We start from the raw sequence: 17,070 nt of genomic DNA on the forward strand, positions 1-17,070 counted from the left end.
GTTAGTCTTTTCAACAAATGGTAGGGGAACAACTTGATATTCATATACAAAAAATTAAATCCATACCTTATTCCATACCTTATATATAAAAGTTAATTCAAAATTGACCGTAGACCTAAATGTAAGGCCCAAATCAATAAAATTTTTAGAAGACAATATTTTTGATTTTGGGTTTGGTAAAGATTTTTAAGATACAACACCAAAAGCATGATTTATAAAAGAAAGATAAATAGGACTATATCAATTAAGAACATCTCTTTGAAAGCCACCTTTAAGAGAATAAAAGGACAAGTCACAGACAGGGAGAAAATATTAACAGATCACATCTGATTAAAGACTTATATTCAGATTATATAAGGAACTCTCAAGACTTAAGAAAGTTAAGTCAAAAATAGGCAAAAGATTTGGACAGTTCACCAAAGAAGATATACAGATGGCAAGTCAGCTCATGAAAAGTTGATCAACATTGTTACTCATTAGGAAAATGCAGATTAAAATCACAGTAAGACACCACTACATACATGTTAGAATGTCTTCAGTTAAAAAGGCTTACAGTAGTGTTAGTGAGGACATGGAGCAGCTGAATCCTTTACACACTTCTGTACAAAATGGTACATCTGCTTTGGAAAGCAGTTTGCCACTTTCTTAAAGACCTAAAATATACACCTGCTCTGTGATTTAGCCTTTTCCACACCTAGGCATTTATTTAAGAGAAATGAATGCATATGACCACATAAAGATTTGTACCCAGATATTCATAGCAGCTTTATTTGTAATAGGCAGAAATTGAAAGCAATCCAAGTATGCATCAACCGCAGACATGGTGCCCTGGCTCATGCAACGGAATATTACACAGCAATAAAAAGGGACGAGCTATTGATAACACGCAACAGTGTATTTTATTCTCAAAGTAAGAGAAGGAATTCGGGGGAAAAAAAGACACTCCGTTTATGTGAAATTCTATAAAATACGAACTGTTCAGAAAGCAAATCAGAGATTGCTCTGATGTGAGCCAGAGAGAAGTGAATCATAAAGAGATACAAAGAAAATTTGTGGCTGACAAATACATTCATTATGTTGATTGCAATGATGGCTTTATGAATACATATATGTGTGTCAAAACTTACAAATTGTATATTCTTTAAATATATGCAGTTTATTGTCAACTCTTAAAAAAAATTTTTTGTGTGTGTTCTACATTTGGGGAGAGCAAGCTGCTTGAATTTCAGAATCAGATAAGGGACTCAGTTTTTAAACTAATTTTTCAGTGATTAAGTTTGAGATGAGAAAACATGCACTGTATTTATCAAGTTTACTTATAATTTTTAACTTATTACAAAATTAAGAAACTGAATAAATGTTCCAATTTGAGCTTTCTGAAATTCTGAAGAATTTTTTATAATAATGATGTATCAAATGTTAGATTTAATTCTGTTGTCAGATTAGAACATTGTAATCCAACTGGATGATAAATAAATGGAGGGAGAGGAAGGAATGTTCAAAGAATACTGAGTGTAAGATGGTGGAAGTCAACAGAATTCTAGGCTTGGGAGACATTCTTAAGATCTTGTTTGGATGACTAGGCATCTAAGGTAGATAGAAGAATAAAGATCCCTCCAAAGATGCCCACATCCTAACTCCTGAAATTTATTAATATGTTACCTAACAGAGTAGAAGGGACTTTGCAGATATGATCGAGGTTAAAGGTTTGAGGTGGGGAAATTTTCCTAGATTATCTAGGTGAGCCCAACATAATCACATGGATTCTTAAGAGAGCAGAGAAGCTTTCCCATCTGTGGCCAGAGGGAGATGGTGACCATAGCACCATCTGCATTTGGGGACAGCAAGGATGACCAGAGAGAAGACGATATTGCTGGGTTTGGAAATGGAGAAAGTGGGCCATAAGCCTGCTTATATAATTTATATGCAGAGTACCTCATAAATGCCAGGCTGGATGAAGCACAGCAGCAGTCAAGATTGCCAGGAGAAATATCAATAACCTCAGATATGCAGATGACACCACCCTTATGGCAGAAAGTGAAGAAGAGCTAAAGAGCCTCTTGATGAAGTGAAAGAGGAGAGGGAAGAAGTTGGCTTAAAACTCAACATTCAAAAAACTAAGATCATGGCATCTGTTCCCATCACTCCATGTCAGATAGATGGAGGAACTATGGAAACAGTGACAGACTTTCTCTTCTTGGGTTTCAGAATCACTGCAGATGGTGGCTGCAGCCATGAAATTAAAAGACACTTGCTCCTTGGGACAAAAGCTATGACCAACCTAGGTAGCATATTGAAAAGCAGAGACATTACTTTGCCGACAAAGGTCTGTCCAGTCAAGGCTATGGTTTTTCCAGTGGCCATGTATGGATGTGAGAGTTGGACTGTGAAGAAAGCTGAGCGCCGAAGAATTGATGCTTTTGAACTGTGGTGTTGGAGAAGACTCTCGAGAGTCCCTTGGACTGCAGGGAGATCAAACCAGTCAGTCCTAAAGGAAATCAGTCCTGAATATTCATTGGAAGGACTGAGGCTGAAGCTGAAGCTCCACTTCTTTGGCCCCCTGATGCTAAGAACTGACTCATTGGAAAAGACCCTGATGCTGGGAAAGATTGAAGGCGGGAGGAGAAGGGGATGACAGAGGATGAGATGGTTGGATGGCATCACCGACTTGAGACATGAGATTGAGCAAGCTCTGGGAGTTGATGATGGACAGGGAAGCTGGCGTGCTGCAGTAGTCCATGGGGCTCGCAAAGACTTGAACATGACTGAGCGACTGAACTGAGCTGATGGGCAGCCTCTAGGTCTGGAAAAAGCAGAAGACGCTTTCCTAGAGCATCTAGGAGAAATGCAGCCATGCTAGCACCTTGATTTTAGCCCAGTGAGACCCATTTCTATCTTCTGCGCTCCATAACTGTAAGATAACAAGTGCTTATTGTTTAAGCCATTTACATTGGTGACTGGTGTGGCAGCTGTAGAAAATATCTAAGAGGATAACCCTCAGAATTAATAAAGTTTTACCAGAAGGTTGCAGTAGAAAGTGAACTCTGTGATACCAGAATAACTTTTTCCATTCCTTGGGAATTGTTTTCCATTCCACATATCAAACCTCATTTTCCTATAAGGTAAAACATGCACTTATTAAAAAATAATCCTAGATATAAAACATTAGAGTTGGAACTTCCTTGGTGGCTTACTGGATAGAAATCCACCTGCCAAGGCAGGGAACATTTGTTCGACCCCTGGTCCGGGATGATCCCACATACCCTGGAGCAGCTAAGCCCGTGTGCTGCAACTGCTGAGCCCAGGTGCCCTAGAGCCTGTGCTCCGCAACCAGAGGAGCCACCATGGCCACCCCTTGCTCCAACTAGAGAACGCCTGTGGGCAGGATTGAACGCTCAGTGCAGCCAAAAATAAATTTTTAAAAAATTAAGAGTTGGAATAAACCTTAGATTTATCCCTCTAGTCTAATGCCACCCCCCCTGCTGCCCCTGAAATTTACAGATGAAGAAATGGAAAACTGAGCAAGAACCAAAGATCCTGTAGCTTAGTTACAACAGGTTTGAGGTTAAATCCAGGCACAGGGCAGTACTCTACCGTATACATGCCCTATAATTAGAAATTTGTTCTGGAAACATGGAATATATGAGTCATTCCAAAGAGGGTGTTTACTTAGAAAGATAGACAAATCTTTATCTAGCTGGCAGGATTCACTTATGAGCTTAACTTGTCAGCTTGGAAGGTCCTATCTTAGGTATGGTGTCATTCTCCAGGTTAGATTTTTCAGAGTAGACCTAGAAAAGGAATATAGTCAACTGATAATTAAATTTCAGTGCTGATGCCTTACACTGTCTGCTATTTTATTATCTTTACCTTGATTGCTTTTGAATATCACAATTCATTTGCGTTTATCTAGTGCCTCTTGTATGTCCATTTACACTAGGTGGTGGGGGTTCAAAAATGACTAGGACACACTCTGCCTGTATGATGTTTGCAGACCTTTTGCCATATGTTACCTTGTTGTCCTTTTCTTAGAAATCATCAGCAGACTTGGGATCAAACTGTTTGATCCTAATGAGTCAACTCAAGTTAATAATATACCACTGTGGCACAGGTAGAAATTTAATTTTTCTATCAAAACAGGAATAGAGGCTCACTCCTGTGTTTACCATCAGCAGTGTATAAGTTCCATGGAAATTATTTTATCTGTACTGCCACAGGACATAGTAATCAGAAGTGAGGTTGGGACATTAAAAGTTTGAAAGCCAATTTCACTTTCCTAGAAGCAATTGCAACTGTACTTTTATCTTTTGTAAAAAATATTTATTTTTATTTGTTTGGCTGTGACCAGGGTCTTTTACGCAACATCTTCAGCTGCGACTTGCAGGATTGAGTTCCCTGACGAGATCAAACCCAGCCCCCCTGCATTGGGAGCACGGAGTCTTAGTCACTGGACTATTAATTAGGGTGCCCTTATACTTGTATTTTAATTACCTTGTAGAATCTGATAACTCCCAAATGTATACTGTCACCCAGAGCTCTCCTGAGTGCAGCCTTCATCTCCCGACTGCCTTCTGCATCTCTTACAAGCACCCCTCACTCAACCAGAGTTTGCTTCCTCTACATAGGAGGCACTCCACCATGTTTGAATTAAATTGAACAGAAAGAATAAAAAATCCTGATGAGTGCAGTGAAGTATTTTCATCATTTCATCTTTTTAAAAAAACTTGTCTTAAAAATCATGAAAGAAATATATACTTAGCATTAATATTTAAATGATAAAAATTTTACAAATGAAAATTCCTTTTTACCGTCCTAAATCTCATTTTCCAGAGGTAACACTGTCTTCACAGTGGTTAAATATACATTTCTTGTATATATTAGTAAATGTACACCATTTTCTTCCTAAAAATAGGATCATACTAATTGTTCTGCAGCTTCCCATTCACTTCATAGTACATGCTGGATAATGTTCCAACTTTCATGTCATTGTTAGAAGATTGCTTAGCTAGAATAAGGGCTTCCCTTGTGGCTCAGCTGGTAGAGAATCTGCCTGCAGTGCAGGAGTCCTGGGTTCAATCCCTGGGTTGGGAAGATCCCCTGGAGAAGGGAAAGGCTTCCCACTCCAGTGTTCTGGCCTGGAGAATTCTACAGACTATCATCCATGTGGTCGCAAGGAGTCGGACATGACTGAGTGACTTGCACTTTATCTAGAATAGCTAAGACCTCACCTGTTTCCTATTAATATTTTTAGAGTTTAGTTGTCTCAACTCTAGGAAAGAACAATGATGAAAAAGACATTTTGGCATGTAATATGTAATATTTGCATACTTGTAATCCAGTTCTCTAAAATGATTGTACACACGAAATCTATACTGGGAACCATAGTTGGTTACTGCAAGTAATTGCGATATACCACATTGTCTGTACCACGTATATTGTCCCTTTTTGACATCATCACGTGACTTTGGTTTTGTTTACAGTCCAGAGAACCAAATCATTGGGCACTATGCATTGTGACAACACATTGCATTTATTACAGTGGTATTCTTTTTTAATGGATGGACATCTACAAAATCCTTTCTCAGCTCATTTGTTTTGATGTTTTTGATGTTTAGACTCTTAGCTCAATATTCTCTTTAGATTTATCTCATCCTTTTCAAAGACTGCATAATATTCTTATGGTACGAATTTGTCAATTTTCATTTAAAGATTCCTCTTGAGGAAAACCTTACTTTTATTTAGGCATATTAATTTAGCTGTAAGTTAAAGAAAGTGAAGTTGCTCAGTCGTGTCCAAATCTTTGCAACTCCGTGGACTGTAGCCTACCAGGCTCCTCCGTCGATGGGATTTTCCAGGCAAGAATACTGGAGTGGGTTACCATTTCCTTCTCCAGGAGATCTTCCTGACCTAGGGATTGAACCCGGGTCTCCCGCGTTGTAGGCAGACGCTTTACCGTCTGAGCTGCCAGGGAAAATCTGTGCTGTGTTCTTCACTCGCAAATCATTACTTTTTTGTTTCCCTGTGACTTTTTCCCCTGTGTATTTCAGCCTGTCTAGTTCTTTCTTATTCTTCAGTTCCCTTTCCACCAAAGCATTTTATTGTCTCCCTTTGTAAGCATAATACGAGTATCAAAATTCTCACCCGTCACTTTGGCATCTTATGCACACGCTTCTGCTTCACATTCACGTGTGCTGCCTCTCTCCTTTCCGTTTAGCTTACCAGTCTTCACCACTGCCTAGTGCCTTTGGGAGATACTAGAAAGGGAAGTTGCTCAGTTGTGTCAACTCTTAGCGACCCCATGGACTGTAGCCCACCAGGCTCCTCTGTCCATGGAGTTTTCCAGGCAAGAGTACTGGAGTAGGTTGCCATTTCCTTCTCCAGGGGACCTTCCCTGACCCAGGGATTGAACCCGGGTCTCCCGCACTGTAGGCAGATGCTTTACCATCTGTGCCACCAGGGAAGTCAGGAGATACTAGGGAATACATAAAGTCTGCATTTTTTTTTTCCTTAAAAACTTTTTAGCCACATATGTATTCATGAGAGGTGTCTCATTTTATTCTAAGAATCTTTAGAAACATTTGGGGAGGTAATTGCATCCATAAAGTAAGGACATGCTAAGAAAAATGAGCAATCAGATAATAAGAGTATACAGAAATAAACATTCTTTTTAAGAATCCTTTGAACAAATTAAGTGACAACAGTGGACATGGCTGACAAACAAAAGGTGATCTAGAAACTTCATCAAAAGATATATTTTAGGATATAGAGCAAAAGGACAAAGATGGAATCTGAGAGAAAAGACCATTGTTTCTCAACCCTGTGTGCACACTAGAATCATCTGAGATGCTTTCTAAAAACACGGATATCTTGATCACAGACCAGTTCCATCCAGACTCTCTGAAAGTGGGTCCACAGGCATCAGTGACTTTTTAAAGCTTCTTGGGTACTTCTGATATTTATCTCAGAAACGTTACGAGACCTGAAGGATATAACCAAGAATATGAACTGTGGTTTTGGAGAAGACTCTTGAGAGTCTCTTGGACTGCAAGGAGATCCAACCAGTCCATTCTAAAGGAGATCAGCCCTTGGATTTCTTTGGAAGGAATGATGCTAAAGCTGAAACTCCAGTACTTTGGCCACCTCATGAGAAGAGTTGACTCATAGGAAAAGACTCTGATGCTGGGAGGGTTGGGGGCAGGAGAAGGGGACGACAGAGGATGAGATGGCTGGATGGCATCACTGACTCGATGGACATGAGTCTGAGTGAACTCTGGGAGTTGGTGATGGACAAGGGAGGCCTGGCGTGCTGCGTGCGATTCATGGGGTCGTGAGGAGTCGGACACGACTGAACTTAACTGATACCCAAGTCTGTCTAATAATACTTCTGGAAGCAGAGGACAGACACTGAGGGGAAAGAAATAGTAGGTACTTCCCTGAGATCCTCAGAGACTTGTTTTCAGTGTTTAAGGACCAGGATGTTAAGGCTCTTGCACGGATGAAGGAAATAAGACAAATATCATATATATCCTAGTGGTGTAGCTGAACCCCTGGAATAAAGAAAGATTTGACCTCTTTATAGAAGAAAACGGGAGCCACCTTGTGCATTTGGGAAGGAGGGAAGCCTGCCTGGCCTAGTTGATGGAGCACTGCATTTGCTGTCCCCAGGTGGGTCCCTGCTTAATTTCTCTGCTCTTTGGGAGGTTGTCCAGGTTCCCTTGGGAAGAGCTGTTATAGTTGGTGTTTAGAAGGCAGTTTGCTCCTTTTTCTTTCCTTGGGACTGATCTCTTCTGCTTTCTAGTTCAGTGATACACTTTTTCTTGTTTTCAGGCTCAGAGCTTTACAAGTTTTTCTGTCTCTCCAGTGCCATTTCAGAGGGAGAAAGTTGACCTTGGTCCTGTCTTTCAACATTTGGCATTTGGATGGTCTTGTGTTTTCTAGATTTTTTGTTTTGTTTTATTTTATTACTAATTTAACTCTTTGTCTCCTACTTACTTAAGAACAGTAATTTACCCAAGTAAATGGTTAGTGACAGGAGTAACTATAAATTTGGTCTGTTAACTTTGCTTTCTTCAGTAATTACTGGGAAAAGTGAATTTACCAAAGCATTGTATGCATCTGAGAGAGACAATGAAGGAGGAAGCAACTTGTAGCTATCAAGCAGTAGTTCAATTTAGGATTCTCTTTCCTCTGCCGTCTTTATGATTGGACATTGCAGAATCTTTGGTCTCTCCCTCCAGAATTGATGCAGAACGCTTCTGGAGGCTTGACTCAAAACTTTGGGATTGCACTGGAAATGCAGAAGGCATCCTCAATTAAGAGGAAGATCAGAGGACTAAGGAGAGAGCTGTGTTTAAATGTACAGTGCAGTGGCATTACATACTTCACATTGCTGAGCAGTTATCACCACTCTTTTCCAGAACCTTTATATCTCCCCCCAAAGACACTCTGTATCCATTAAACCACCACTCTCTATTCTCCGCTCTCCCAGCCCCTGGTAATCTCTATTCTGTTTTCTGTCTTTGTAAACTTGCCTATTCTATATACTTCATATATGTAAAATTACACAATATTTGTCCTTTTGTGTCTTACTTTACTTAGCACAGCATTTTCAGGTTCCTCCATGTTGTAGTCTGTATCAGGATTTCATTCCTTTTTATGGCCAGATAATATTCATTTTAACAATATATAATTCATACTGTACACATAACCATATTTTGTTTATGGACACTTGGATTTTTTTTCTAAGCTTTTGGCTTTTGTGCATAATACTGCTATACCTGTTTGAATCTCTGGTTCTACTTCTTTGGGGCACATATCCAGGAGTGGAATGGCTGAATCCTATGGTAATTCTATGCTCAATATTTTGAGGAACCACCAAACCTTTCCACAGAAGCTGCGCCATTTTACATTACTGCCATCAGTGCATGAGGGTTCCGATTGCTCTGCATCTTCACCAGCACTTTCCCTTTTTTGATAATAACCATCCTATGGAAGGACAGTTATGAGCCACCTAGATGGCATGTTCAAAAGCAGGGACATTACTTTGCCAACAAAGGTCCGTCTAGTCAAGGCTATGGTTTTTCCAGTGGTCATGTATGGATGTGAGAGTGGGACTGTGAACTGAGCGCCGAAGAATTGGATGCTTCTGAACTGTGATGTTGGAGAAGACTCTTGAGAGTCCCTTGGGCTGCAAGGAGATCCAACCAGTCCATTCTGAAGGAGATCAGCCCTGGGATTTCTTTGGAAGGAATGGTGCTAAAGCTGAAACTCCAGTACTTTGGCCACCTCATGCTAAGAGTTGACTCTTTGGAAAAGACTCTGATGCTGGGAGGGATTGGGGGCAGGAGGAGAAGGGGTCGACAGAGGATGAGACGGCTGGATGGCATCACTGACTCGATGGACGTGAGTTTGAGTGAACTCTGGGAGTTGGTGATGGACAGGAGGCCTGGTGTGCTGCGATTCATGGGGTCGCAAAGAGTCGGACAGGGCTTCCCTGGTGGCTCAGAGGTTAAAGTGTCTGCCTGGAATGCGGGAGACCTGGGTTTGATCCCTGGGTCGGAAAGATTCCCTGGAGAAGGAAATGGCAACCCACTCCAGTACTCTTTGCCTGGAGAATCCCATGGGGGGAGGACCCTGGTAGGCTACAGTCCATGGGGTCGCAAAGAGTCGGACACAACTGAGTGACTTCATTTTCACTTAAAGAGTCAGACAGGACTGAGCAACTGAACTGAATGGGTGTGAAGTGGTATCTTACTGTGATTACGATTTGCATTTCCTTTATGAATAATGACGTTGAACATCTTTTCATTTACTTACTGGTTGTTTGCGTATGTTCTTGCAAGTTTCTTTTTTAAAGGAGGAAAAGTAAATGTATGAACACATCTTTGAGTGTTTTTTGTCATCTCTTCGTTCCCCACCCCAGTGTAAAGAAGCAAATAACTGGAGGGACATAGGTGAATTAATACAGTATGCAGTTTCATATAGACATATAGTCTATACATTCGGTGGTGTTCCCTGTGCGTGTGTGCATATCCTCTCTTTCATGTGTGTGTATTGTCTATAGATAGATAACTCCTCTGTGACTGGACTTGAATGTTACTGGCCGGGGATTGAAAGTAAAGTGAAGGCTTTCCAGTTCATCTTTACGTGAATAGTCTCAAAATTAGGATGCACTCATACTGCATTCTGTCTTAAGCCCTTCCTTGTGTTTTCTTCCTTTTGTGCTTTAGTTTTAGGAGACTGAAAACCTTTATGGCCCAGACATACGTGGTACTTAAAAATGCAGTTTTCTGTGCTCCTGCCAAAGTAGCCAGCTTCTCTATTCTTTTCTGCCTTCTTTCTGAACTCTTGCTAGACAGTAGGATAATCTTTGATACAAGATACCTGTATTTTAACAAAGAGAACAATGAGTAGAGTACGTAATATGCAAGGTTAATTAGTGGATAAACCTTTAGAATGATTTCTCACTTGGGGGAATATGACAGTATAGTTAGGTAAGTTGGAGTTTTCAGTGCACTGTTGATGAAATGCTCAGCATAGTCTCATTTTCCTGTTCTGTCTCAGGTGGTTGCTGATGAGCACTTTGGAGAGTGCATGCTTATCCATAACAGAACGAACTGTGTGTTCTCTTTCTGAGGCACTGGGCAGCAATTTCCCCCTTTGGACAGTTCAGAACAGTGAGCTTTATCATAGATTAATATCCATAGCTACAGAGTGATTTTAAATCCAGAATAAATGTAAGGTAGGGAACGAAGACACAGCTCTCTTATTAAAAAAAGTGAAACTTTTTCAGTGTGTCCAATTGGTTTTTAGGAATTATCTGTTCTTACAGCCTTTTTTTCATGTAACACTGGATCAGAGAAGTTTTTGTTTTGTCTGATACAAAAATCTGTATCAGATGGCATAACTGGAATTAAGGGTAAGTACTTAGAAAGTTCAGTTTATTTATTTATTCTTCCAGATTCATCTGCCTTTGAAAGTTCAACAAAGCTTTAGTTTGGTTTTTATCTTTGTGTTTTAATTATTTGTGCTACTTCTTTTCACATGGACTCCATACTGGTCAAAATCATTTTCAGATCACAAAGGTTATTTGTATCCCTTCAAGTGTTAGAACCAAAACTGAAGAGCAAATTCCTTTATCAAATGAGATTTGTAAAGCTTGCAAATCAATGTATACAAGCTCCTTATTTATTTGAATTTTAGCAAGCCACTGTTTCCAAAGGGGAGGGTTAGAACCAAAGGAAAATGTTTTTTTGAATCACAGAGTTTTCATCTGAAAATTTAGCTGATCGCCCAATGACGAACGTTCAAAAGAAAGGCCTTGCCTTTGGATGTGTTGTATTCATGCTTTCTGAGTGCTTTGTTTTTAGCTGTTTGTGCTCACACAGGCTGTCAAATAATTTGAAAGTAAGAGGCACACATCAGGGCACCTCATCCCTAAATGCTTTGGCATGTCTCCTCTAAGAAAGAGGAGATTGTTCTATACAGAACCACAATACTATATCACACTCTAGAAAGCTAACATTATACAATAATAGTAAGGTACTGTATAGTCTGTTTTTCCAGATTTTCCTAATTCTCCTCAAAATTTGCTTCTGTAAATTTTTGTTTGTCCTAATCCAGTATTCAGCCAAGGATCGCACATTGCATTTGGTGGTTGTGTCTCTTCAGTCTTTTTAAAACCAGAGCAGGCCCTTTCCTTTCTTTAACTTTTCTTTCTTTTATAACATTAACATTTTGAGGAGTCTAAGCCAGTTGTCTTGTAGAATGTTCCACACCCTAATTTTGTCTTCTTGCTTAGTTTCAGGTGAAACATGTTTGGTAGGAATGCCACTTGTGTACTTCCTGTAACACAACGGGAGGCACAGTGATACCAGCTTGTGTTAATGAAGAAGATGCAGAGTTTGGTCATGATGGAGGTTACTTGTGTGATCAGACCACTCCACCAGAAAGCCCATTTCCTTTTTTTAAGTATAAGTAGTCTATAGGGTCATGCTTTGAGACCCTCTGACTGTTCTCTTCCCTAATAACCTTTCATATGATGGTTTTAACTTGTTTATTGATGTGGTTTCCCAGGGGTTTACTGATGGATGTCAGTGTATCTGTAAAGCCCAACCTCCGAAATGTTTAAAAGATCTTTTCTCCCTGTTTTTGAAGTGCTTTCTGCAAATTTCTATGCATGAGAGAAGTGTTTTGTGAGTGGTAGGTTACTGGAATTTGGGTACAAATCTTGTTCATCTAATTTTCCTGTCTTGCCTAGCATCACATACAACAACTAGGTACTTAGTTTTTGTTGTTGTTTGTTTGAGAACACTTTGTTCTGACCTTTCCCTTACCCTGAGCCAAGCATTTGGATCTTTGGTGGCTGGTATAAACTGTACTAGTAAATAAAGCAAAGGGGCTTAGCCCCTGGTTTTTGGTGTTCTCTTTGAAGATTTTTGAGTACAGCAAAGTTTGATTTGTGTCTTTGTTGACATTGAAGTAAGTTTAGGTCAACTGGAAGTGAGTTAAGATACATTTAGTTGTTTAATCGTCAGTTTTATCAATAAGACATTTGTCACAAGTATAAAATAATTCTTTTTGACTGTGTAGGCAAGAGGATCCCACAGTGACTTAGGGAGCCTTAACGTCCATTATTAGCCTAATATCGAATAACTGTGGAAGTTACTAAGTCTTGACTTTTCCTGCTCAGCCAGGAGAGCTATTTGGGAATTCATCGTGACAGCAGGCAGTGAGGTGTTTTTTGTTTTGTCTGTTGATTAGCTTTTCAGTATTTGCCTTGCATGAAAAGGTATCTGTCATTTTAGATGATTGATGATAATAAGAGCTAGTATACTTTTAACATATACATTATACCATTTAATCCAAAAGGTCACTCTGTGAAAGTACATATTACTTTTATTCTGATTACACAGGTAGAGAAAAAAGGCTTGGAGAAATTAAAAGTAAGCAACATCACACAGCTTATAAGGAGCTCCAAATTCCTTGGCCCTTCTGTCTTACCAGTCTAAAAGGTAGAGTTGTTCTGGAGAATCTAAATAAGGACAAACCATGACCCTGCTCTTAAGGATCTCTTAAATCTGGGCCTTCTGGTTCAAGATGGCAGACTGGAAGGATGTGTGCTCATCTCCTGCAAGAACACCAAAATCCCAACTAGCTGTTCAACAGCCGTTGACAGGAGGACGGTGCAGCCCACCAAAGAGAGAGATCCCATGTCCCAAGACAAAGAAGAAGCTGCCGCGTGATGGCAGGAGGGATGCAGTCATGATAAAATCAAGTCTCATACCTGCCAGGTGGGTGTGCTGGGGATCCAGCAAAGCGACTGGGGATCCCCAGGGAATCTGACCCTGAAGGCCAGCAGGATTGGATTACAGGACCTCCACAGGCCTGGGGGAAACAGAGACTCCAGTCTTGGAGGGCACAAACAAAATCTTGTGCACACCAAGATCTAGAGGAAAGGAGCAGTGACCCCACAGGAGGCTGAACCAAAACTCCCTGCTGGTGTTGGAGGGTGTCCTGTGGAGGCATGGGTTGGCAAGGGCTCGCCTCAGGGACGGGGGCAATGTCCCCCTTGGTGTAAGTCCTTTTGAAGGTCCCTGTTAACTGTACTATAGAGCCCAGGGCTGATTTGTCTCAGGCCAAACAACTGCCAGGGAGGGAGTGCAACCCCACTCATCAGCAGATAGTTGAATTAAAGCTTTACTGAGTAAGGCCCTGCTCATCAGAGCAAGACTCAGTTTTTCCCACCACCACTCCCTCCCATCAGGAAGCTTGCACAAGCCTCTTAGCCTCCTCCGTCAGAGGTCCAGACAGAAGAAGCAAAAAGAACCACAGTCCCACAGCAGCTAAAACAAAAAGCACATTACAAAAAGTTCATTAGAATGACAAAGCAGAAAGTTATGTCCCAGATGAAAGGACTAGATAAAACCCCAGAAAAACAACTAAAGAAGTGGAGATGGCAACCTTCCAGAAAAGAATTCAGAATAGTGATAGTGAAGATAATCCAGAATCTTGGGAAAACAATGGAGAAGATGAAAGAAATGTTTTATCAAAGACCTAGAAGAACTAAGCTAGTGGAGGTGATAGAATTCCAGCTGAGCTATTTGAAATCCCAAAAGATGATGCTGTGAAAGTGCTGCACTCAATATGCCAGCAAATTTGGAAAACTCAGCAGTGGCCACAGGACTGGAAAAGGTCAGTTTTCATTCCAATCCCAAAGAAAGACAATGCCAAAGAATTTTCAAACTGTTGCACAATTGTACTTATCTCACACACTAGCAAAGTAATGCTTAAAATTCTCCAAGCCAGGCTTCAACAGTATGTGAACTGAGAACTTCCAATGTTCAAACTGGATTTAGAAAAGGCAGAGGAACCAGAGATCAAATTGCCAACATCCATTGGATCACTGAAAAAGCAAGAGAGTTCCAGAAAAACATCTACTTCTTCTTTACTGACTACGCCAAAGCCTTTGACTGTGTGGATCACAACAAACTATGGAAAATCGTTAAAAGAGATAGGAATACCAGACCACCTGACCTGCCTCCTGAGAAATCTGTATGCAGATCAAGAAGCAACACTTAGAACTGGACATGGAACAATGGACTGCCAAATTGGGAAAGAAGTACGTCAAGGCTGTATATTGTCACCCTGCTTTTTTAACTTATATGCAGAGTACGTCATGCAAAAAGCTGGGCTGAATGAAGCACAAGCTGGAATCAAGATTGCTGGGAGAAATATCAATAACCTCAGATACACAGATGACACCACCCTTATGGCAGAAAGGAAAGAAGAACTGAAGAGCCTCTTGGTAAAGGTGAAAGAGGAGAGTGAAAAAAGCTGGCTTAAAAAGCTCAACATCCAAAAAATGAAGATCATGGCATCGAGTCCCATCACTTCGTGGCAAATAGGTGGGAAAACAATGGAAACAGTGACAGACTTTATTTTGGGGGGCTCCAAAATCACTGCAGATGGTGACTGCAGTCATGAAATTAAAAGATGCTTGCTCCTAGGAAGAAAAACGATGACCAACCTAGACAACATATTAAAAAATAGAGACATTACTTCACTGACAAAGATCCGTCTAGTCAAAGCTATGGTTTTTCTGGTAATCATGTATGGATGTGAGAACTGGACCATAAAGAAAGCTTAGTGCTGAAAAGTTGATACTTTTGAACTGTGGTGTTGGAGAAGACTCTTGAGAATCTCTTGGACTGCAGGGAAATCAAACCAGTCAATCCTATAGGAAATCAGTCCTGAATATTCATTGGAAGGACTGATGCTGAAGCTCCAATACTTTGGCCACCTGATGTGAAGAACTGACTCACTGGAAAAGACCTTGATGCTGGGAAAGATTGAAGACAGGAGGAGAAGGGGACGACAGAGGATGAGATGGTTGGATGGCATCACTGACTTGATGAACATGAGTTTGAATAAGCTCCAGGAGTTGGTGATGGTCAGGGAAGCCTGGCGTGCTACAGTCCATGGGGTTGCAAAGAGGTGAACACAAAAGAGCAACTGAACTGAACTGAGAAGAACTAAAGAACAAACAGACAAATGAATAAATACACTAGAAGGAATCAATAGCAGAATACCTAAGGCAGAAGAATGGATAAGTGACCTGGAAGACAGAATGGTGGAATCACTGCCGCAAAACAGAATATAGAAAAAAAGAATGAAAAGAATTGAAGACAGCCTAAGAGATCTCTGGGACAACATTAAATGCACCAACATTCACATTATAGGGGTCCCAAAAGGAGAAGAGAAAGAGAAGACCTGAGAAAATAGGTGAAGAGATGATAGCTGAAAACTCCTTAACATGGGGAAGGAAATAGTCAGCAGTCCAGGAAGTGGAGAGTCCCAGGCAGCATATAAATCCAAGGAGGAACACATCGAGACATAGTAATCAAACTGACAAAAATTAAAGACATAAAATATTAAAAGCAACAAGAGAAGATGACAACATATAGGGGAACTCCCGTCAGGCTATCAGCTGATTTTTCACCAGAAGCTCTGCATGCCAGAAGGGAATGGCACTTCAAAGTGATGAAAGAGGAAGAACGTACAACCAAGAATACTCTACCCAACAAGACTCTCCTTCAGATTTGATGGAGAAATCAAAAGCTTTCCAGACAATCAAAAGCTAAGAGAATTTAGCACCACCAAACCAGCTTTACAACAAATGCTAAAGGAACTTTTCTAGGCAGGAAACACAAGAGAAGGAAGAGACCTGCAGAAAATAAACCCGAAACAGTTAAGAAAATGGTAATGGATCTTACATATTGATAATTACCTTAAATGTAAATGGATTAAAGGCACCAGACATAGACTGGCTGGGCAGCTGAAAACATGTGCATGTGTGCAGTTCTACTTACCACTTCACTCTGCTTGACCACCCCCCCAGATTGTATATAATTATTTTATATTGCCAGGTTAGTCATGTTTCCATAATGGCTTGCAATTGTATCAATCTTCTATCTTTGGTCTGGCTATTGAGTATGAAAACTGTTCTTTTTGTTTGTTTCTTTTGATTGTGGAAACTGATAAACATCTTTTACTGTTGTGATTGTGCAACTATTACTTAATACCATTGTATTATGACTGGTCAACAGAAAAACAATAGAACTCTATATCACCAAAACCACGATTCAATAGAAAAAGCTGTAATCACTTTTTAAAATCCAGAAGCATATCAGAATTATTGGAATTTTTGAAAAATAAAAATGCCCAGGTATTGCTTTTTTTCCTTCAGAGCTCCAGATATGTTTCTAATGAGCAGCCATGTTTGAAAACAGCTGAACTATATGATGATCTTTTACTTTTATCTAGTTTGTTCCACTTTTTCTATTTCATATTCAGTGCTCCTTCAGTGCAAACTATTCAGTGCAAACTATTTAATTTAGTTTGTTTTCCAGTTTTTCCATCTCTTCTTTTTTGTTTTTTGATGTTCTTTCTCAAGCCTTTATCAACTGTAGTAGAAAAGCTTTGTACACATATATGTAAAAACAATATGTATCATATATATATTTCAGAAAACTTAGAATTTTTGCCTAACTATAAATTTTATGACATTTT

General features: G+C 40.1%; 1 protein-coding gene across 4 annotated transcripts in view; it reads left to right on the top strand.

The window, feature by feature from the left end:
* FKBP5 (FK506 binding protein 5) overlaps positions 1-17,070 on the top strand; it is a 120,037-nt gene that overhangs the window by 29,970 nt on the left and 72,997 nt on the right. Inside the window, exon 3 of one of the 4 annotated variants that reach the window (XM_018038956.1) lies at positions 12,915-13,292. The exons of the other annotated variants lie outside the window; for them this stretch is intronic. Within the exon in view, the coding sequence (XP_017894445.1) occupies positions 13,099-13,292 (194 nt within the window). The 5' untranslated portion in view covers positions 12,915-13,098. The remainder of the gene's footprint in view (positions 1-12,914; positions 13,293-17,070) is intronic. 4 annotated transcript variants of the gene reach the window in all.

The sequence above is a fragment of the Capra hircus genome, chromosome 23, assembly GCF_001704415.2.
Source record: "Capra hircus breed San Clemente chromosome 23, ASM170441v1, whole genome shotgun sequence".
Taxonomy (NCBI): domain Eukaryota; kingdom Metazoa; phylum Chordata; class Mammalia; order Artiodactyla; family Bovidae; genus Capra; species Capra hircus.